This window comes from Cheilinus undulatus, linkage group 13 (assembly GCF_018320785.1).
Source record: "Cheilinus undulatus linkage group 13, ASM1832078v1, whole genome shotgun sequence".
NCBI classification, from domain to species: Eukaryota; Metazoa; Chordata; class Actinopteri; order Labriformes; family Labridae; genus Cheilinus; species Cheilinus undulatus.
Genome location: NC_054877.1, coordinates 24756222 through 24779727, shown reverse-complemented (window position 1 = coordinate 24779727; position 23506 = coordinate 24756222). Strand labels below are relative to the sequence as shown.

General features: G+C 38.8%; 1 protein-coding gene across 1 annotated transcript; it reads right to left on the bottom strand.

Annotated features, from left to right (window-relative positions):
• Positions 1–4594: 4594 nt before the first annotated feature.
• tmie (transmembrane inner ear) lies at positions 4595–23179 on the bottom strand. The gene is made up of 4 exons (XM_041803569.1): positions 23069–23179; positions 18736–18853; positions 16854–17003; positions 4595–4887 (listed from the first exon to the last, which is right to left on the bottom strand). The coding sequence occupies exons 1-4, from the start codon at positions 23177–23179 to the stop codon at positions 4595–4597; spliced, it is 672 nt and encodes a 223-aa protein (XP_041659503.1).
• Between the last annotated feature and the right edge of the window lie 327 nt (positions 23180–23506).

Genomic DNA, 23506 nt, shown 5'->3' with positions numbered 1-23506 from the left:
TTATATGAAGCTGGGTTTTTTTCCTCAAATGTTGAACAAATTTTACTGGTACAGAAGAACCTGTTTTTTATTTCTCTTAATTCAAGCAGACATTGAAAAGTTCAATGAATGTTTCATATTTAGATTTTCTCCTAGAATCCCCCCCCCCCCTCTCTCTCACCATGGTGCCAAAGAGAAGACTCTTTTGAGAGCGTTGCCTCTCTTTTTGGGTTCAGTGTGAGCCGAGGTAAAGAGGAACTTTATGGAAATGGGACAAAATTGGTATCATGTGTTCTCACACATTTTTTAAAGCAGGAAACCCATCTTTAAAAAAACACACTTGGCAGGAAATGTCTTCAATTCCACTGGAATGTTAATTAAATGAGGAATTCAAGAAAAAAATTACAATAACAATTGTGCAGATTATGAAGGAGAACCTGGGAATGAATGACGCATTAAATTTGCTCCAGTGATATGCTGCTTTTTGATGTAAATAAGTACAAGTCATAATGTTTACAAAGATCAGAAATACATTCTTATTGTGAGCTAATAGTGTTCATGTGTATGGGTATGTTATAAAGCTATGTTTCAGTGTTTTTACCATGTGTTGGTTTACAGAATTTTTGCAATATTTGAGGATGTATATAGTTAAAAAAAATATTTGCAGGTGACATAGGGCATTCAAACAAGCATTAAATGAAGCATTCCAGGATATGTTTCGATCCCTGTAAGCAGCTAATCCTGCTTTTTCTGCAGGTTAGGTCACACTGCATCCTACACCAAAAAAGAAAAGGCATGATATGATAGCAGAGGGAAATATTTAACTGCCTTTTCTTTAAATTTTAAACATGATCTTGTTTACAGTGGCCAGTAAAAACAGCCCTACATTCATTCCAGCCACACGTGACTTAAACAAAATGTTTTATTTGTAAAACAGTGTGTTTTTTTTTGTTTTGTTTTGTTTTTTTTTTTACCTCACCCAGTATTGAGAACAGCAAGCTGTTTTTTTAGGTGACTTCAAAATAACTTTGTCCAAGTTTTATTCCTTGGCGTCTTTTTTTTTGTTTAGGTATTTCACTCCCTATTAGTCTGTCCAGTTGGTTAAAACACTACTAAAGGTTAATCAATACTTCTGTGTCTGATTTATTTACTGAACCAATCACTAAACATTACAGTCCTCCTGTACTGTTTACCAGTAAGTTAAATGTTAAAATGGTTTCGTTTCTGTATTTTGAACACATCCCATAAAAAAGACACTGGGCCTGATTCACTAAGAATGGATTGCAGCCGCTTATAACTCCAAAAACTGCATAATTCGGTCCCGATCTGCTGCGTCTGACTCACAAAGCATTAAGTGCCAACAGTATTTTGAAAAAAATTCTCTGCTCTGCTTTTTTTCTCTCATTTTTCATCTGAATATGCTGGAAAAGAAAAAAACTTGCATCCACGTTAGCGTTGCAGCTCATGACGGTCTCCACCTGTAGATGAAGAGTTCAGTTGTCCTCAGCTTTTCACTGATTCCCTCTTGATTAATTCATAATAGTGATAAAGTAACTTAATTTGCAGGTGATTTATTTGAAGTAATTAGGGCCTGAGCACCGAGTAGTGCAAGGACTTTTGAGGGTTTCAAAATCCTTAAAAGTCATGGCATTTTGGAAGCGCATCAGGACAGGATTATGTGGGTTACAAATATGCACCACCCAGACTGCCTCAATAGAGCCTTCAACAGTTTTCAAAGATAAAGCCCCCTCTAACTTTGTCCTAGAACTCTGAAATTTGGGGGGTAGATTGGACTTGACATGATCTACAAAAAACCCTCTTGTAGCAATAACCTAGCTCCAACAGGAAACCCACTGTCTTGAATAAATTAGTCAAAATTGAGGTATGTGCGCATTTCCAGGGGTCCTTACAGAATAAACTTGTCCTAGAAACTTAATCTAATTGAGCTCAATTTCAGGTCACTCACAGTAGAAACCTTAATGATGCAAAGTTACTCGCCTTGTTTACAAAACTCTAAAAGCATGGCAAGCATCCCTAAATTTGTATATTTTCAAGAAACAGGAAGTTGTGTACAACTCAGCTGTGCGTGGTCCAATATGAGTGAAACTTTCCACATATGTAGAGGGCTCATACCTGAATGCATTTTGTACAGATCGTATCACCTCCCAGTAACAGTGTGAAATATCAAGATTTACAGTAAAAGCTACTGTTTCAAGCCAGTCCAAGATATAACAGAAAATTTGTGTCAGGAAAGCCTAAAGAAGCTGATTCAGCTCTGTGCAAAAATCTGAGTTTTTGTCAGAGGGCATGGCCTCAACAAAAGCTGCCAGTTTCTCTTGCCATATATTTTTATACAGTCATAACTTGGCAAACTTTGTATCAGAAACAATCTTATATGTTTGATAACAGTCTTTGCCTGAAAAAAAATTTGAATCTTGATAAACTTCATTGTGTCCCCCCACCGGCAACAGAAAGTCACTGCTTGTAAATTTCCCCCATACAAAGAGAAAACCCCCCCCCCCCCCCACAGCCTTTCAGAAAATGTGTGCTAAAACAAGCCGCTCTCAGATTTTACCCTCATGATGTCAAGTGGAGAGTCAGTACCGCCCCCAGGTTAGGTTGGCCCTCCTCACTCAGAAGAAAGTTCCCCCCCCCCCCCCCCGATCCTAGATCAGAAGAGCAGCTTTATTAAGCTGCATCTAGAGAGGCAGAGTAAGGGGTGGAGTCAGAAAGCTCATTAAGATTTAAAGACACAAAAACAGCTCGTTCTGAGCAGGGCAGAAACAGAGGGTTTTAGACATGCAAAAATTCAATACTGGAGTGTTTTTTTCAGCAACGAACCTTACAAGCATGTTTTGGAAACTTCTGAGACCAATATAAACTTGTTTTAAAGGGGTAAAGTATGTGACCTTTAAAACAGACTTTGAAGCAGACTTCAGCTGATGTAGGTCTGTTGGTTCAGCCTAAAACTCCACTTACGTCTTTGTTTGTACATGTAATATTTACAGCTTCAGTATGTGCCAATAATGATATCACCCCGATAATATCATGCATCCTTAATCAGATAGTGTAAATAGTACAGGCTGCAGCAGGAAACATCAACTATGTCAAGGAGAGGAAATGTCAAGGGGGCAACTGGACTTGATTGGCTTCTTCAGTTCTGAAGAAGCCTTTGGAGGAGGGGTGAAACATCTTCAAAAACCTTAATTAAGTCCAGTTGCCCTCTTGATGAAAAGTTGGATCACCATGACCTGGGTGAGAAGGAACCTTAACTGACATCTTTTTGAATCATTTGGTTGGAAAAGCAATTCATTTGTGAATCAGGCTTTTAGACTTGTTTTGATGTTGCTCAGGAGTCAGGGCCACAGACATTCATTGCCTTCAAAACATGAGGTCACAGAAGGGCACTGGTTGCCATTGCATTTCTTTTTTTTTTATAATCCCAGGAATTCTTGTTCTGTCTGATTAAAATTTGTATTCCAACACGCCCCTGGGAATACATTTTCTCACCACAAATGAGAATTTTTTGGCAAATAGAAAACATTCAAACCGTTTTAGAAATATCTTTAGCATCCATGTAAGCCAAACAAATACCAACTCTTTCAGTTTGAACATTCTGAGTTCTGAGAAGTGCTTTGATTCATCCAAAATCCAAATTGAACCTAACTTGAACATCTAATGCAAATTAATCATCACAGCTAATCAAGTATGAGTGGCTAACTGTGTAATTGCAAGTCCCCGAAGGCCACTCTGATGGAGGATAGAGGAAATCTTTGTCTAATGATGATGTGGTAATTTACTGGCACTCAAAAAAAAACTACTAAGTTAAAAAATTATTAAAATTAAGTGGTCTCTTAAGATGGAATATGTTCCCTTTTTACCAATTTCCTGGGAGCCCTATTCTGAAATTTTCAACCCAGGTAAAGAGTAAAGCTGATGTACATAAAACATTCGCCATCACAATGAAAATGAGGTACTTGTTTTTCATTTCTAAACTGCTTTCCATTGATTGATATGTAAGTGTTACTGTTATGTAAAGCATACATTCTTCAGTAATCAATGGCTGGTATCAGAGCATAAAAATCTTAAATCAAAAAAAGAAACACATGGAAAACTCTAATTTGAGCACTTTAATGCTATAAAACAGTATTTTGTTCTGATTGTAACATGTAAAATGATTGTGTTTTGAATCAAGTGTACAGTAAGGCCCATAATCACAGAGCTAATGTTGTATTTTGTTGTATTTTAAATACCTCTCATGGAAGTATACGGTGTTTTGTTGTCTTTTATTTATCTCAGTGAAGTCCATATGAGTCTTAATGCTTTGGATGCAGTATGTGGAGGCGTGTTTGCTAAAGCACACCTCATACAGTGATGAAGGCACGCTTTCGATATCAGTGTTAACTGTTTCTGCTCTCTAATGTTCATCAGTGAATTGTGACAATAAATCTACAGTTTTACTGTACTCTGATGTCCTGGGGCTTTCTTGACACAGATGTGCACAAAAGTTTTTTTGTTTATTTTTATATAATATAATAAAAGTCATCTTAGAAAAGAAGTACACAAAAGGTAGCAGCAAAAATATGAAAAAGTTTTTGTCCATGAATGCCAGAGCTCACTTTTGAGCTTTCTTCGCTCCCCCTTTTGCCCCTCCTTTGCCTCCTTTTTCTCCTTTCTCCCCTCCTTTGTCTCCCTTCTCACCAGATTTCTTTCCTTTTCCATCGCCGGCCTCCTTCTTAGGTGCTCCCTTTTCACTTTTTTCACCCTTCTTAGCATCCTTCTCCTCCCCTTTCCCCTCTTTGGCACCCTTGCCTTCTTTCTTGCCCTCCTTGGACTTCTTCTCTCCTTTTTCGCCATCCACTTTCCCCGAGACTGTCGACACCTCCTCCTTCTCCTCTGCCTTTGCAGCTGCAAACACACATGAAAAAAAGGAAAACAGCTGAAGGCTTCACAGCTGCATCAGGTAACATTGGGGTCCTGCCTGGAGTGCTATGATGAAGAGAGAGTGTAATGCTACAGAAGGCCAGGCTAAGTAGGTTGTATGTAATGAAGACACATCTGTTTCTCTGGTCTGTTTCTTCTTGTTATAGCATCGCTTCAAGTGCTTTCTGTGTAACAGAAGGAGGACAAAAGTTAGTTGTAAGCTTTGTGTGTCAGATGGTGTCTCCCTCATTCCTATTTAGGATTCACTTAAAGCAGAAAAAGGTAAGGAATAGGCATTTATGAAAATATATCTGTTTTTTCATTCTTCTTTGTTGACAAAACTTCTCATTACACTTACTAGAAGCCATCTTCACCTGAAAAGTCCACATGAAAAATTGTTTCAAAATATTAGATACCTAGAACTAAACCTGTGATATGCCTCCATAGGGTATCCAATAGCTGGACAGGTAAGTAGTGGTGGGTGAAAAAGAAAGGCTGGAGAAGTTTTTCTGTAATGTGATTCATAGAGATCCTAAGGGATCACCATTAAGTCCAACGGCCTTGACAATTGGACATCTATGCAACATCTGAAGAAAATCTCTCAGAGCAATCTTAAGATATCGGCTCCACAGGAACGGACAGAGGGACAGACAGACAGATGAATGAATAAATGGAAGGACAGACAACAGTGCCTCAGGTTTCAGCTATTACCAGCACACATACTTTTCTGTGGTAGTTTATTCCACATGAGAGGAGTGCAGCTAATACAACCAATCACACTTCATCTTCTGGTTTTTATATATTCATGAAAAGATGTTGTTAGTATTTGCCAAGGGAATGTGGCCAGTAATTATATTTTTGACTACTAATTAGCCAAATTAACTCGACTGTTTTCAAGTTTAAATCAAGTTTGTCAGGTAGACATGCAGCTAGCAAGCTAACAGCCAGCTTAACCTGGCCTGTGCTATACACAAAAAAGTTCTAACAAGATAAAAACCTCAGCTAGAAGCTTACCATAACCACTTTACGCTCTTTTTTTATTGTCTTTGTTTAGAAGAGATGAAAAGTTCCCATAATAGAAGAAGGAATCTTTATACCATTACATTATCATTTTGCATACTTCAGTGATAAGTGCAGTATTTCCCAGTGTCAAAGGCTGGTGTCACACTGATTCAACCATCGTCCCCAACGCGTCCTTTCCTCTGTAAAAGTTGCAGGCAGTTTTGAGCTCTTTATTTCAGACGCTCTTGAATGAACAGAGAAGCCTATCTCAACAGGGGTACCATGGCACCTTGGGGTGCCTTCTAAATGTTTTATATGTAAGCAAGAATTAGCCTACTATGAATATTTGATCTTTGGCTATCCTAGCATTAATAATTAGAATACGCTTCTAAAGTCAAATTAGAATAAGGATAATGTGGGGGAGGGGTCACATCAGCAGGTGATCATGGAGTGGGAAACACATCAAAGTGCATTTTTAAGATCTGCATGACCGCTACTCATTTCATCCAAGGCATTTAAACAGATGCACAAGACTGCTTTAGAGATTTATCTCACTCATTCTATTACTCCATAAATCCCTCATCAGTCATAGGGAGGTGATTTTTTTAAATGCTCTTTGTACGGGGTGACTTAGGATTTTTCAAAATTTTAAAGGCCCCCTTAGAGAAAAGGTTGAGAACTGCTGGAATAGAGCATACAGCCCCATTACCTTCAACTATGGTAAGTACATCACACTGAAATTAACGCACCACATCAGTCCACACTCACCCTTGTTTGAAGTCTTAATGCTTATTAAAGATAATTCACTGCCTGTGATAGAAACGTAGTAAACAGTTCTGGAAAGCAGCAAACTACATTTACTCTCATTAAATGAAATGAATAGTTTTTATGGGGTGCTTGTTTTTTTAGTATTTTTTTTAAATACATTTTTCACTTTGATTTGAGAAGGGTTAATTTTAGTGTAAGTATTGTAGGCTTTTGGGCTACTTTGCTACATGTTAAAAAGCATCCAAGCACGTGTTTAACAATTTACACTTAAAAGCAGTCGCTGAAAATGTAGTTGGCTACACGATCTTCTCTTTCTCAGAACACAGTCCCCTCTACGATCACAGGAAATGTTGCTCCAGTACACTGATTTGTCAGAGCTCCATACCTCTCAGGGCATCAACATTCATTCTCTGTCTCCAGCGAGAAATACGCTCATGCTCCCGTTCATGACTTGAAAACTGAACTGTTCAGTTCAATGAACATTTTTTTATTCAGTGCATTCAGGCGCAACACAGTCAGTGATGGATTGACAATGTCCTAAATTAAAGAAAATTATCAACCACTTTAGTTTGGAGCTAGATGTATCTGATCACAGAAAAAAACCCATGACAGCTTTAATGGATTAATCACAATTAAGGTTCATAGTTAGAGCAATAATTTGTGTTAATCACATTAATTAATCACTATTATCCCTTTCAGCACACTTTGGTTAAGCCACTGCAATAACTCCCTGCAGCCACAGTGATGTAAAATAAAGATGTCACCTCTCCTTTATATGTCATTTCACTTCAAAAACCTGAACAAAGCTCAGTGGACAAGTCAAAAGTCTTGTGTTTTCAGACATTTACAAGACAGTCTGGCTGTAGACCATTCATCTGAGATGTTGTATATCTCAGAACAGGAATACACACCAAAACTTTGCAAATAAAATTGTATTAAATTTCCATTTAGGCTAAGGCTTAAAGTTAAGGTAATGGTTAGGATACCAAACGTTAAAGGTAAAACCCTACATGCACATCATCCCATGTGCATATTCATGTTATTTTTATTTTTTACAATCATTATCAATCATTATCACTGATAGCCACTATCATGATCATTATTCTGTATTTTTTAATTACTGTATTTTGTTGTCTTTTTCTCATCAATGTATTTCTTACATTTCATTCTCTTTATACATTTCATAAAGATAATAATGTTGTGTTTACTATACATTGGCTCCCTACAAAACCCTACTAACATATTCTCATTGGAAAAAGACTGTTATCACAAGATAAAATAATTAAGTCAAGAAATCAGAAATGTACTTGTTATCACAGGATGCATCTACATGTCTCTCTTTTAGGTCCTGACCCACCACATGAAGAACAAAGAATCCTCATCCTTGAACTGTAGAACTGAAACATTTTCCAGGTATTTTAATTAATTTCTAACATCAGAGCCAAGAGTTTTCGAAGAAAAGGTATATCTTTACAACAGAGCGGACGTTAAAGCTCCTGGGCTCTAACAGACCCTTCCAAAGAGCCACGTGTGAGACTTTACACATTGCATCATTTACACTTCAACAACTATTGTGTAAAGGCTGTGAAAATTGCTCAGAGGACAGATTCCTGTTGATGCCAAACAGGGTGTGATTACTTTTTTCTTTTTTCTATGTTTCCCCCAGTAGCAGCATGAACATTTGCTTTTCAAATGCTTCAGTAACACTGAATACACAAACGAGGACCAGGAAACCCAGCGACAAACACAATCCAGATGTCAGAGGTTGCCGGAGGGGGGTAAAGGAAACCTGAACTTATTTTGGACCTTTATTTTATAGTGAAAGCTGACTTATTGTAGAACATTTTTTTTTCCTACTCTCATTCTTGTTGGTGCATTTCCGCTTCAGTCAGGGTGAATTTTACCGTGTCTCTTTTCTTTGACATGCATTCAGAGCTGACTCACCACTGGAGGCCTATGTGGTTTGGTGAAGGCTAAATGAAGAGCTGTAACTACGAAGCTTTTTTAAAATCCATATTTACCTGTCATACACTGTGCTTTATTCACCAGCCATTCTCAGGAAAACATTAGTTCTTCAAACCCTCTCACACAGTTGCTGAGAAGATTCTGACAGTCACCAAAGTTTTCTTAATTGAGATTAACACTCTTCAGCTTTCTTAGCTGAGAACAAAATCTAAGACCACTGGAGAGCGTAGCTTTGAGTGCATGTGCAGAAGTCATTAGAAAGGCAGTAGTAAAGGTCTTTATTTCAGCTGAAAATTGAAGTCTTTTTAATATTAATGATGCTCACTGCAGGCAGTATAGATACTCAGCTAATGGCATATTCATAGGGACATTTGGAGCTGTAACAGTATGTTAATAAAGCCACAAGATGAATCCATGCTGTGAGGAGCTTCCACATACTGTATGCCTCATATCACAGAGACAATAAGCATTCTTCTTGTTTTCGCCTTTAGGGGAAATTTAGACCATAAATGTCAGCTGATCTCAGTAAAATAATCAACACTTGACATTTAACTCAGTTTCCTCCCATTTCTCTTAATGCTTGCTGAGATGTTTCTACACCTTGATTGGAATCCACATGTGGTAAATTAAATTGTCTGAACATTTGGAAAAAATCATCAACAATTAGTTCAAAACGCTGCAGCCAGACTACTAACCAAGTCCTCAAAAATGTCACACATTACACCAATTCTACATTCTCTCCACTGGCTTCCCATACATTTCAGAATACATTTCAAGATTCTTATGTTTACTTTTAAAGCCCTGCATGGTCAAGCACCAGTATACCTGTCTGAACTTTTACAACCTTACAATCCCAGCAGGACTCTTCGGTACTTAGATCAGGGTCTGTTGGTTGTTTCACACTCCAGACTTAAAGGGGACATATTTCACCCTGTTAAGACAAGTTTATATTGTTCTAAGATGTCCTCAAAACATGTCTGTGAAATTTGTTGCTGAAAAAAAAAACACTCTGGTATTGTATTTTTGCATGTCTAAAAATCTGTCTGTTTCAGCCCCGCTCAGAACGAGCCATTTCTGTGTCTGTGGCTTTAAATTTTACTGATCTGTCTGACTCCGCCCCTGACCACGCCCCTTTCAGGAAATGGACGTGGCGCTCCTGATGTTACAAGGTTACAGATGATTTTATCCAAAGTTTAGGTCCTGACTAAGATTCAGACCATCAATCTCCAGACTATAGTCAGCAGGGTAACCCATTGAACTATCCGGCTTCTCAGCTGGCAGCTGAGAGGAAGATCAGCAGACGAGGGCAGAACTTTCTTCCAAGCAGGGAGGGTCATCCGAACCTGGGGCCGGTGCTGACTCCCAACATGACATCATGAAGGTAAAATCTGAGAATGGCTTGTTTCAGCACACATTTTCTAAAAGGTGGAGAAAGAAAGGGTGGAAGGGAATGGACTTTTCTTATTTTTGGGGATTGTGGACAGACCAGGGGCACATATTTTTGTTAGAAAAGCCTGAATAAGTGATTTTTGCATAATATGTCCCCTTTAAAACCAAAGGAGACTGTGCGTTTAAGGTCATTGCTCCAAATCCTTGGAACTCACTTCCATTGGCTTTAAGATCAATAGACACTGTTTATTCCTTTAAAAAGCAGCTAAAGACCTTCTTGTTTGGTCTGGCCTTTACTTAACCTGTTTTAGTGTACTGACTGTGTGTTCTTTCATTGTGCCTTTGCATCATTGCCTGTGTTTCTTTTATCTCTTTGTAAAGCACTTTGTGACTTTGCTGTTTTTGATAGGTGCTTTATAAATAAACTTATTATTATTATAATTATTATTATTATTTCACATGGAGACAAAAAAGATATATTTCCGTTTCATTTTGAAAAAGTTTTCCGTAAACACAGGATTTCAGGAAATGTCCGTGTAAGCACAGAACCACTGAGAACAACTGAAAACGCTGTAGTATATATGCCAGGCCTGTAAGTGGCGCTGCCACGGAAATGCACCAAAAGAGAGAAGAAGATTACAGAAAACAAACTTTCTCCTACTTGTCCTTCTGGTTGTTCTGCGTGTCGGATTTAAGAACATCTACCGTGCTGTTCTCAGTGGTGGTAAAGGAGCATCAGATTTTGCTGATAAAGCCATAATAAGCTCAGTAGCATCTGCAGCACGAACACAACCCTGTAATCCACCAGTGTTGCTTTGATTCGACAGCGCATGCAGCATAAGTGGCTACGCTATGTATGATGTAATCATTTCAAGAAAGATGTGGTTGAGTGTCCACACGGAGATGAAACGTTAAGCATTTACAGATTTGTTCACTCTGGTATCCGGTTTCAAAAAGTAGCATTTACGGCCTCCCAAAGCGCCGTTTCCCTGTGGATGAAATGCCGATGCAACAAAAATCTTTTATGTATACTCCTGAATTCGTCTCCGTGTGGACTGGGCCTAACACTGAGCATTCTGAGGGGGACTATTTAGATCCTCTTGTGCTTTATCCAGTTGTATTTTGACCAAAGCATGGCACATATGTTTCATTTAGACCAAATGGGACTGTGTTAAAAGTTTTAAATGGGGGGGGGCAGGTGGCCTCGTGGTCAAAGGCGCTCCCCATATACATGGGCGGCTGGGGTTCAAATCCAGCCTGAGGCCCCCCACCCACACCCCCGGCCCCACCCCCGACCCCATCCACCGTCCCCCTCCATCCAATAAAGGCACCAAAATGCCCAAAAATAAATCTTAGGCAAAAAAAAAAAAAGTTTTAAATGGGTATATGTCACCTTTAATATAACATTCAAAATAGTTTCACTGAAACCGCATATACGATTAACCTTGCAAAGCAGATGGATACGCCCGTTTCCTTGTTTCTCACTGGTGAATCCATCTTGCAAAGCTCCCATCTGAACCATTTGGGCCCGGTTAGAAAGTGACAGGACCAATCAGCAATGAGGGGCAGTACTTTCAGGCACGACACAGTCGTGACATAGTAAACAAGCAGCAGCAAGAGGCCAGTGCAATTATGGCAGAAGAGCTTAGCGTGGATGCTGCTGAAGCGTAAGTTTTATCAGAACTTGACAACATTTCTTCGTTAAAAGGCATTATTCCTCGGTAGCTGCACACACGCAGCTCAATAGCTGCTATGTCCTGTGTTTTGTTGCTCTGATTGGCCCGTAGAGATGTGACAGACAGAATGTTCATCCAGTCATACTCCGAGTTTTTTCAAAGCCTCTGCCTTTTCTCAAACGTTTCCTATTGAAGCTTTCCCAGATGGATGTGTGAAACAAATCCATCTGGCATGTCAGGTTAATATATGATCACATAGGTTCAGATGTTTTGCAGACTGAGACTTACTGAAAAAGTTGGTAACCTTAATCATCATTGACGGCATTGATACAATGTTCCCAGTCAAAGATACAGGGCAGCTGTGGTCAAACAGCAAACAGTGCTTTTCAGCAAGAAAAGCTATACTGGTATCGTAGTCGTAGTCCTTGTGAGGATGTTAAGGGGGACAGCTGTATATTAGAACATCTAAAAAGGTTTTTCTGCAAGTCATTTAAATCTGGTCAATGTGCTGTGACCCTTTAATGACCTTTTCCTTGTTACCCATTTAGATGAATGAGTAAAGAGTTTCAGAAGAAAGAAGATTATATCAGGCTACCTGGCATAACTGCCTTTGTTTGATAAAAGGAGCAGGTACCTCAGGTTGATGCACACAGAGAGACTGATATATCACTATGATATATATATCACGCTGTCTCTTCAATGCAGCTATTTTATTTTCTGTCTGTGTGAGGGACAAAGGGGACCGCAGGATAAAACGATGCTGTGTTATCCCTTCTCAGTGTGGTTGCAGCAAACATTGGCTGTGAAACTGAAGAGGCTCTTGGCTTTCTTCTCTTGTGAAGATACTGTCTAAGAGGCTTTTTACAGCTTGGTAAGAATACCTCAGTGTTGAAGAAATTCTTAAATGGGTCATATTTTCGTATCTTAAAGGTCAATTTATGGGGAAAGGGGTCCGCCCCTCCGAGTTACGCATTTTGTGTCCTTGAATACACTGTTAGATAATTATCCCCAAACATGTAAACAGATTTGACAAGCTTCTGTTATCCATGCATGCACTCAGACAATAAGATTCTGCATTTCTTGATCCTCATTTACAAAATGTAATTGAGTAATGTCTGATGTTATTTAAGTTAATCCTCAGGAGGAAGATTTCATAAGCGCACCATTGTTTTGCAAGCGCACTTTCTAAAGAGGAAACTTTGTTTTTTTTTCTCTCTTATATTTGCTTTATGAATGATTTTACTGCATTATTCATTTTAGTGCATCCTAAGTATTATATAATCTCTGCAGAAAAGTAATAATTTGCATATTTGCTGCTAGATCAATGCGGTTCTCCTCCTAAGTAACTCAGAAAGCAACCATTACATCATGGCTTGTAGGGAGTTCATCAGCTAATAAATGTTTTCATCATGATTCTTTATAAAGGCTGCAGTCAGTGCGCGTCCCCTTTAGGCTCCCTCCCAGCCACATGGATGATGCTCATATAGTCACGCAAGAGGATTTAAAACCTCAACTCTCCCTGGTGCTTCTGGTGATTGAAGAGTTACACGGTCTCGCCACAGTAGGATTAGAATGGGAGTTTGACGCTGTAATCATGCAAGAAAAAAAACCTATTGACATCTGAGTGCTTTATTTTCCTCCCTGTAATTAACCACGCAATAATCGATGAATGCATTGGTGCATCTAAATGCATAATGTCACATGTAGAGGAACAGGCAGAGACAGATGTCAGTCCCTATTTGTCACATTTCTTAACCTGAAAAGGCCACAGCTAAGCAGCTGGGATAGCACACAAGGAACCAAACCAGAGTCCTCAGAGAAAGAGAGAGGAAAAGGAGAATGCAGAAAAACAGCTGAGACCAGTGTAGCTGACAGGAAAAATCAGATTTATTCACACTTGCAGCAGACAGCAGGAGTGATAGTTTTCTTTAAGAAGTATCTCGGGGAAATAAACAATCACAATGCACATACAGGCATGCTGCATGCACCATCTCGCTGCTGACAATGAAAAACAACAACAAATCAAATGATTTACTCAAAGCTGACAGATTCTTGTGCTTTCAAGACCCTGTAAAGTGAAATCCAAAGGTTTTGAACACACCAGATATGTTAGAATATGGCTGCTGTAAACATGTGAAAACACTGAGATCTGAATGCGACTGAATTTTGGATTGAGACCGTTAGAAAGTTTTTCACCTCTTTCCTGGCTTGGTTTCATGTGGGCAGAGCAAATATGAGGGCATGGATGTCATGAGCCCACAGTGGAAATGACCCCGCCCCTCTAACACTACAATACAAAATCACAGAGCAGTTCATCTCAGTACAGTCCATTGTTAGCTGATGTCACTGCCTTTACTGAAAGTTAACAGTCAGTTAAATTCTGCATTTTTGTTCATTGTGAGGTAAATTTGCCAAATCTATCAGCCACAGTGGTCTAACGATCATTTAAAGTATCATAACAGAGATTTGAGCCAGAAACTGACTTTTTCTCTTCTCTGGCACAGAGTCAGGCAGCTGCATTCTGCTCATAAGGTTAACCTAGTCCCCTACCCACCTCTGTCAGAACAGAAGTCCTATAATTGTGGTTCAACATATTTCCAGTTTTACATTTTGTTTATAACCATATTGCAAACATTACAGACAAAGCAACATTTCATAAATGAAACACAAAAAAGGTCAGAGGTCTAATCTGGGATTAAATTATGTATCAACCTGTTTTAGAAGTAGATAGATGAATTTTGGCTTGCTTTAGTTTTGTTAGCTTAAGTTACAGCTAACATACTGTAGTTATGCCTGATATGTAATTAACATTATTACATAAGCCAGTGTAGCTAAGTTAGCTTTAGCAATGTAAGCTTTAGAAAATATAGCTAAAGCTAATGTAGCTACACAGATAATGTAGCTATCCAGCTTACTTAACTACTTTGTGTGCTTTAGCCTTATTAGATAGATCAGCTATGTAGCTATGTTATCTACATAGCTAACGGAGCTATGTAACCTTTGCTGATTAGAATGTTTTCAAGGAGGAACGCTTTCTTCCTATAATCAGACTGTTTACTCAGCTTTATAAAACATTAGGTAACTAGGTATTCCAGGTCTTGTTTTCTACTTTTATCTTTAGGTATCATAACCGCTACTTTTACCCTGAGCCTGACCCTAAACAAAAGTTTAATCTGATTTTATTTCTAAAGTTTTAGCATGTATTTAAGTTCTGACATAGACAACGTCTCAAATGAACAGTTTAAAAAAGGGGGCGTCAGAGATGTATGGCCTGCAGCCAGACCCTAATAAATGCAGGCTTTTTGTAAGTGCTGGGGCAGACAGTGATATGCCGGTTTATGGCAGAGATAAACCGCTCTCTTCCTGTTCATGAAACTTACAAAGTGACTTGAGAAAGTCTGAAATGTTGCATAGCCCATAAAAAAAAATGACAGATAAGGCAAAACTCTGGGTTTACTGTAATCAGCTCTGTGTTCACACTGAAGCAATGGTGCTTCATTCAGTTTGTTTATGTGTCATTCAGAAGCTAAAACATGTTTCATACATGTTTTTTTCATGTGAGCTTCTCCCTATCCTCTCCTGCTTCTGTGAGAAGATGGTGGAGGATAATAACAGTGTGTTGTAGCAGGGGCACGGTTTAAAGACCCTGTAAAGTGAAAATAAATCTGTATTTAGGTTTGTCGTATGACAGGTCACTATGTTATGAACCCCCAGGTCAAATTTCAGTCAAATAAAAATCTCTAATTTTATAAAATTAAGCTTCAAAATCAGGAAAAATGAGGCAGTAAAATTTGCTCCAGGATAGACATCTGCAGCCCACATATTTGCCCTGCCTAAATTAATCCCAGCCAGGAAAGAGGTGAAAAACTTTCTAACAGTCTCAATCCAAAATTCCGTCACATGTAAATCTCAGTGTTTTCACATGTTTACAGCAACCATATTCCAACAGTGTGTTAAGACACAAATTTTGGATTTCACTTTACAGGTTTTTAAGATCTAATGGACTTTGCAAACCATAGGAAAGAATTTCTAAGGCCTCAAGTGACATACAAAAAAACAACAGAAATAACTTTGAGATGTTTATCTTCACTTGAAATTGATTGCAGTGCCTTGTTTCTAGATGTTTATTAGTGCATGTTTGTCACTCACATATCTTAAAATCAGCATGTATGCTTTTCAGAATGGTGAAAGTCTAAAAAATTACAGAAAGGTTTGGAAGATTTCTATAGTGCTTTATTTGACTTTCCAAGGAAATGTAGAAAGCACTTCAATTAGATTTCCACTTTAGTACACTCTGATTTTTTAAATATTTTTCTATACTGCGCTTGTATGTCCTGATAAAAGGACTGCTGAATGGGCTGATGGCAGGATGTGTGGCTGTTAGATGCAATAAAAGGAGTCTCTAACACTTGGCTGTGTGACATTGAAAGAGAAGCTACTAATGAGGACACTGTGATTTATAAAAAAAAATGATTTGTATGAAAGAAGATGAGGGATGAAAAGAAGAGATCATCCTGTGTCTGACAAGGTGAGGGAGCTGAGTTGCTCTTCACTGGGCCTAACGACTGAGGGCTCACTTTCGACCTGCTCAGAGACCGTCTGTACGGCAGGAGCATCTGGGATAGCTGAGAGAAGAGAAGAGAAGAGGAGAGAAGAGAAGAGAAGAGAAGAGAAGAGAAGAGAAGAGAAGAGAAAAGAAGTATAACAGCACACAGGCAGCAAAAGAAGTGAATTACAGAAAGTGGCACTACAACAGCAGAGCCTTGTGAGACCTGATAGATTTGACCATTTAGAAAAACATTCTACTGCTTAGAAATAGACATTCAAACTCACATGCTTGCTCAGATCTGTGGAAAGCTTTTGTGTAAAGCAATCACAGAATGGGCTGAAGGGGGCATCATGTGCTCTGCATAAATAAGTCATGTAAAAGGACTTTGATGTCCAAAAATTCAATCCTTTTCCAGTCTCCCATTTGTCTGATTGTCTGATGCATTGTTAAAGGACTCAGTGGCATCAATAGCGATCAATAAGGTAAAAGGCATCACAGCCATTATCAGAGACTAACAGCTTGTGCTTCCAATGTTGTTGATTTATTGCTAAATTATTGAAGTTGTATAAGTAAGAGAGAGATATATTAGTAGAGGTACTCACATCCTGGGATCTCAGTCAGCTCATTCAGAGGTGGCACCGTCTCTAGCGTGTTGGCATATTTTTTGGCGGCCTGCCTCTGCGCGTGCCGTGCCTCAATTTCCTTTTTAGTTCTTGGGATCCGGCATTTGAAAATACAGCAGAGAGTGATGACTGAAAGAAGGGTGACAAAAACAAAACCTAAGTTTATTTCATTCAAGACAGTCTGCATGCAGATCTCAGACACTGCCCCCGGACAGATGCCAAATATTTAATTCAAACTGTGCTAACATTGCTCTTTTATATAATGATGTAAAGGGGAGGAGACTGAAGGAGTCATGTAGCTACTCAAGTAAAAGGGAAGTGTCTTTGAATACATTTTACTTAATTGGAAGTAAAATAACTGGTTGGCAAATCTACTCAAGTTCATAAAAATGTATTTATTTAAACCTTATGTAAAGGATTTATGAATAGTTTCTTTTGATATTGGAGGCGTGGGTTTAAGAGGTCAAATATGATCCTTCAAAACAACAAATAAAAAAAAGTATCTTTCAAAACAACAAGAGAATATAAATCTCCAACCACGTTCTTTAACTGACAGCACTTCTTTAAAAATAAATTGCAGTGTAACTGCAACTTTCAGTGTATTAAGAAGACACTCTTTGTGTTACTGACTGGCTTAAAAAAACAAAACAAAACAAAACAAAACAGAAAAAAAAAAACCAAAAACTCAAAATAGTAATAATAGGCATGGTACTGGTAACCCATTCCTCTGGCCTGTTGTGGTTGTGGCCCTGAGGAGTGTTGGGTGTCCTTTATTTTAAAGGTGGAAACCCTATATGTAGGTTACATGGCTAAATCTAAAGCTAATGAAGTTACATTGCTACATAGGTAACATAGCTACATAACTAATGTTGCTGAAGCTACAGTAATCACAGCTATGCTAGCTATGCTAGATTATGCTACATTTGCCAAAGATGTACCCATTTTAGAAGAAGTTATGCAAACAATGGCTAGCTTTAGCTCTGTTAGCTTAACCTAAAACTAAGGTAGTTACTTTGGCTTACATTGCAATGTTCACTATGTAGCTAGTGCAGCTTTGTTTGCCTTAGCTAAAGTTAACAAAGCTAAAATGAGCCACTGTTTAGATAACTCCTCCTAAAACGGGTCTATACACAATTTAATCCTGGATGAGACATCTGACCTTTTTCCCGGTTTTATTTATGAAATGTTGCTCAGTCTGAAACGTTTGCAAAGTGATTGTTTTATAAATGCAACTGCAATGCTGTGTTCATGAATAAAGTTGATTCAAAAAATCTTAAATATTGTACAGGCAGATTAACTCCCTGCTGTTCTGACGGATGCTGATCTCACAGTAGTGGTTTGCAAACTCGGTCTAAACTTTGACACAGCTGCCCTCCACTAGTAGGCACTATAGCTACAGTTAATGGCTACTGCCTTGCTTGGTAACACAATGTAAACAACAATGACCTGATAGCACCAATTGCACCTCTAAGAAACAGTATGGATTTAAACTATTTTGATCCAAAAACAGGAGATAAAGTTGTAAGGAGACTATGTTGAATGTTGACGCCCATTGCTTTGGTATGTGAGTTGTATGGCATGGCATTGTTAGCACTGCTAAAGCTACCAACATGCAAACCATCCCTTTTAAATAAACCAATCTTAATTTTTAACAGTTTTGAGTGTTTTCTTGACTTGTCAAGTGAATGCAGGTCTAATATAATTGGATGTGGAATTATCTGCCTGGGATCATCACTACTTTTTGGCTGTTAATGGCTGCAGTCTTACTTACATGGCCCTCAGTTAAACGTTAAATATAGTGCTCTATTTAAAGATTGTTTTGGGTAAGGCTCAACAAAATGTTTTTAGGAGATATACTGACCAACTGCTAAAACAAAGACAGAGAAGATGCCGATGACCTGCCATAACCGCAGTCCCCAGAAAACTACAGTCTCTGAGTTGACAGGATCAGGCTTCTTCGGGGGATCTGTGGGTAAAAGCTGTGAACAAAAGAGAGGACAAGGATTTTTTAAGAAGCTGGCTCAGCAAATAAAACAGGCTTTGATGCACAAGAGGGAACAAAACTTAAGAAGAAAACAAACCATATAACTCAAGCATAATAACACGTCAAACTTATCTAGGTTATCTTTAGGTTACCTAAGAGTCATCTATCTATCTATCTATCTATCTATCTATCTATCTATCTATCTATCTATCATCCATCCAACTTTCCAACCATCCATTCATTCATCCATCCAACCGTCCGTCCATCCATCCATCCATTCTTCTACCCATCCATGGCTCATTCTACCGACCTACCCAACCAGTAATCCATGCATCCATCCATCCATCCATCCTATTTTCCTACCTACACCTTAAAGCACTGATCTTTTTGTAAATAGGTGAAATAACATAAACCAGTGATGATAAGGATGCTCACTTAATTAAATGCCAAGGCTATGCAGTGAGGCAGCTGACCGACTTCAAAATAAGAATTACATATGTAGTCAATCAGTAGAGAAAAAATTAATGAAGACGAAGAAATTAAAAGGGAGAGATTATGGAGAAAAATTAACATGAAATGAAAGTGAATTTAATTTTTTAAATCATATGATGCTGATTAAATGTGTGTGGTAATGGAAGCAAAACAAACAAAAAAGGTGGCTTGAAAAAAACAGCTGTGTTTTTCAATAGGTCAAAAAAATATACATTCCACCTGTACCTTTTGTTGATGTGTCTTTGAAAAAAAAAAAAATATTACTCAACACCATAAAGAGCTGAAACCTTCACACCTCAATGGCATGAGAGCAGACAGATGGTTGTATTCAAAATGTCACATCCTCTGACATTTTTTTTAATTCTCTGTCAAATATCAACCTTTAAAGGCCAAAACAAACATGTCTCATATTTCTAAACATATCTCTCTATAGCTTAGGAATGGGGACTCTTTTAGCCATTGTGCTAAATCAATAGCTGGATCACTTTACCTTAGCCATCACAGCACAGATTTTCTAATAAGAAATCATTGTGAGAAAATCTCCTGTCTACTGCATCTGATTGAATAATGAAAGGTTGTCTTGGAAACTCTATTCCTGGGTCCATAAACCATCAAGCACTGGGTCAGAATAATGATATTTATTACATTTGCTGCCTTCACTAATAACATCAGTGTGAGGGTGAACAGAAAAAAACAACAAGGGGGGAAACAACAAGGGTGGAGAGTGTAAAGGTTTTTATAGAAGTGGGACATTTGTTCAATCATCTGTTCGATATGATCAACCCAAGAGGACAACCTTTAGACATTCCCCCCTCTCTCTAACTTCTCTTCATTGTTGGTGTTTGCTTGTGCTTAAAATCTATCCAGCTGCTCCAGAATAGCGTAGAACAGAATACATCTTTATTGTTCCATAAAGATGTAAATTTGCCTTAGGCTCTTAGGCTCAGCATAAAAATAATTCAGGCAATAAACAAGACAGAGAAACATAACAGATTTAAAATAGTTCATGACATAGGTTAGAGCTCATCAATGAATTGCTAGATTGACTTTCACTGGCTACAAGGGGTCTGGCTAGCTAGAGCTGAGAATAAAGGATTGGATTCAGTGGTGTGGAGGTGCGTTTCCTAAAGAGGTACCCTGTCCTCCAGAGCTACAGATAAACTACATTTAACACATATCCCACTATTGGTAGAGGAGGACGGGTAAAGTTGAACATCTGGCACACTGAGCAGGAGAGACAGAAGCAGCAAAAGAAGGTGAGGCTAAGCTAGGCTAAGTTGTGGTGAAAGAGAAAAAAAGGAGGCTAAGAGAAAAGCAGCTAAATTGCGAGGGTGCTTGTAGTTAACTATATATACGCCAAAGTGACGCACTACACTCAGCGTACGTCAGCACATCAGCGGTTTTGGTGGATGGGGACGTGAGGGGGGGCAAACTGAGGCTAGAAACAGCTATTTTGCTATTTTAAACAAAATCTATACATACTGTATTTATGATTTTGTCATGGTTCCAGTTTCGACCCAGTATACCCAAGAAGTCCTCTGAGAGGTATGAATGACAACTGGAGGTTTGCAAATCGAGACATCCAGACAGACAGCTCTCCAATTATAGTAGTAAGATAGTCAGACAAAGCAAAACTATTATCAGAAAGATATTTCATTAAAGTACTGTCATCCATATAAATTAAATCAAGACCAGGTTCCTTAACTTTTCTAAATAATGTTTCCCGTAGATCTTGATACATCAGACAGTATCGAATAAAATTAATTTCATTTTCCATCTCATTTAACTCTCAGTATTCACAGATTCTTTCATCCTCCTCTTTTCATCCTCCTGTACTTACATAACAATGACATGTTAAATTTTCATAGTGAGGATCAAGCATACTCCAACCTCACAGAGCCAGAGGCCGACACAGCAAAGCCTCGGCATAGAAAGCTGCACCAGGTTAGACAAAGTGCCGTGCAGAATATTGTAGATGACTGAAGAAAAATCTGGTGAAACAGATGATGTAAAATAATTCACCAGTAGATAACCAAAATATCTAATCTGTAAAGTTCTAACTGAAAAACCTACCCCACATAGATATAAAAATTGCAGTTAGGCTAATAAATTATGCTTGCCAGTTCTAAAAGGCAAAAAAGAAGCACACACATCTTGTTTTTGTTTTCGAGAGTCTGTAACAGCGGCCCAAAGGACGATCAAACTCAACAAACAGGGGACTTTTCCAGAGCCTCTTTGTTTCCAGGCTTGTAGCATTTGGAAAAGGCAAAACCATTTTTTCCTCTCAAATGTAATGCACTATACAAAGGTTTAGTGCCGATAGTGAGAGTATGAGATGCCATCAGAGCCCTCATTTGTCTCCTGCACAACACTAAAGGGCTGCAAACTTTCAAAAGAATGCTGCAAAACAATCCCGCTCAATACACTTGTATTTATGCAACGCCAACAGCAGGATAAGCCTTGATATAGATTTGCAGCACTGCTCTTAGATAAAACCAGCATTGGCCTCAAGAGTGATTATGTAATGATAAGTCCTTTCCTCTGTTGGGCCGTTTCATATGGCAGGATTAGAGGCTGTAAGCCTCAAGTTTTCTTCTGGTGTAACAAACAAGACAAAGTTATCACATACAGACCTCAAAGTACCTCCAGTTAACAGTGAGATAACCACATTTCAACTCATCAATAGGTTTGGATTTGTCTGGTCAGGTTTTCTTTTTTGAAGGCTTTTAAGGGACTAATCAATCGAGATTAGTGTGATCTAAATGGGGATTAACATCTAAAAATAGGAAAAAAAAAAACAGATTACTTAAAACTTGTGTTAAAGTGCACAATATACACATATATTTTTCATTGTTTCTTTATTATTTGTCCCTAACTGAAGGATGAGTGGAATAACTACATGAACCACATGGGAGCAAAGTGATGTCACTTATTGTCTGCCCTCTGCGTAGGATGAGAGTATTGATCATAACCTTGGTAAACCCACTAGAGCATCACGTCCTCATTAAGCTCCTTCCACCAAAGCAAGCTTCCCTTTATCTCCTTTTAAAAGCTATGTGTACGTCATGCACGCAGTCAGTGAGGCGAAGTGTCCAGCATTTTCTGATGCCTTTGGAGACCTTTAGTTTGTTTATAATGCAGCAGGGTTCAAAGAAAGACAAATGTGTAAGGAGGGTTGGGTAGGTATGAATATGAAAGCACCTTTATCTTCTGTCTTCTTGCATGCATACAGCAATTTCACCCAGTAGGGTTTCTCATAATGCAATTTGTCTTCTGTCATACAACTTGTATGAACATGCATCCTTCATAAAGGCATGGCCTGTTTGCAATATGGCACTTTTTCTGTTACATTTGTGCACAAGAGGCAAACTTTTTACAAGCTTGATTTAGAAAAACAGGATTTAACTGATTGTGTCTCATTTTCTTTCTTATTTCTCTCCTCTCTTCAGAGAAAAAGCACAAAAACAACTTGTCATACAAGGACTCGCTACATTGATCCTCCTGTTTGCACCCGGTGCCTGACTGATCATGCTGTAAGAACATAATATGTATCAGGTTTCAACATATGTTCACATGCTCCTGATTAAGTCAGGCGAGCCCAGCACACAGACAATAACAACCCTTAAGAAAGCAGAGCACCTGTACCCACCACACAGAAATTCTCTGGATGATTCCTACCAGAGACCTGTGGAGGACTCGTAATGTATCAGGCTCTTACCTCAGGATCCGGGATCTGCGAGAACACAGAGGACAAGCACTGAGACAGCAGCACTGCTCCCCAGCCTCGCAGCAGCAGGAGCTGTGGTGGACACACAGGCTGATCAACCATTCTTTGCCCCTTTTTTGTCCCTGCAGCCACCCTGCCCACTCTCCCCTCTGCCTCTTCTTCCTCTCCTCCTCTGTCTGCCCGCCTGCCTGCACTGGCGCCGTTTACAGGACAGGATCACAATGGCCCTGGGTGATTAATGGTCACAACGGTGCTGATGGCTCCCTCCCATCCACAGTTGTCTGCTGAAATTCTCCTCTACCTCCGTTTCTCCTTTCCTTTCTGCAGGAACCCAAATACACAGAAGCAGTTCACACTGCAGGCAGAACAAAAGTGCTTCATTTCAATGGAGGAAGCCAGCCCTGCAGTTAGGGTACATTAATTAATTAA

Coding starts and splice junctions, on each gene's coding strand:
- tmie (XM_041803569.1), bottom strand. CDS start 23,179: ATGGTTGATCAGCCTGTGTGTCCACCACAGCTCCTGCTGCTGCGAGGC. Junction 18,854..23,068: donor CGCAGATCCCGGATCCTGAG/GTAAGAGCCTGA, acceptor TTTTGTTCACAG/CTTTTACCCACAGATCCCCC. Junction 17,004..18,735: donor TGTCTTTGTTTTAGCAGTTG/GTCAGTATATCT, acceptor CCCTTCTTTCAG/TCATCACTCTCTGCTGTATT.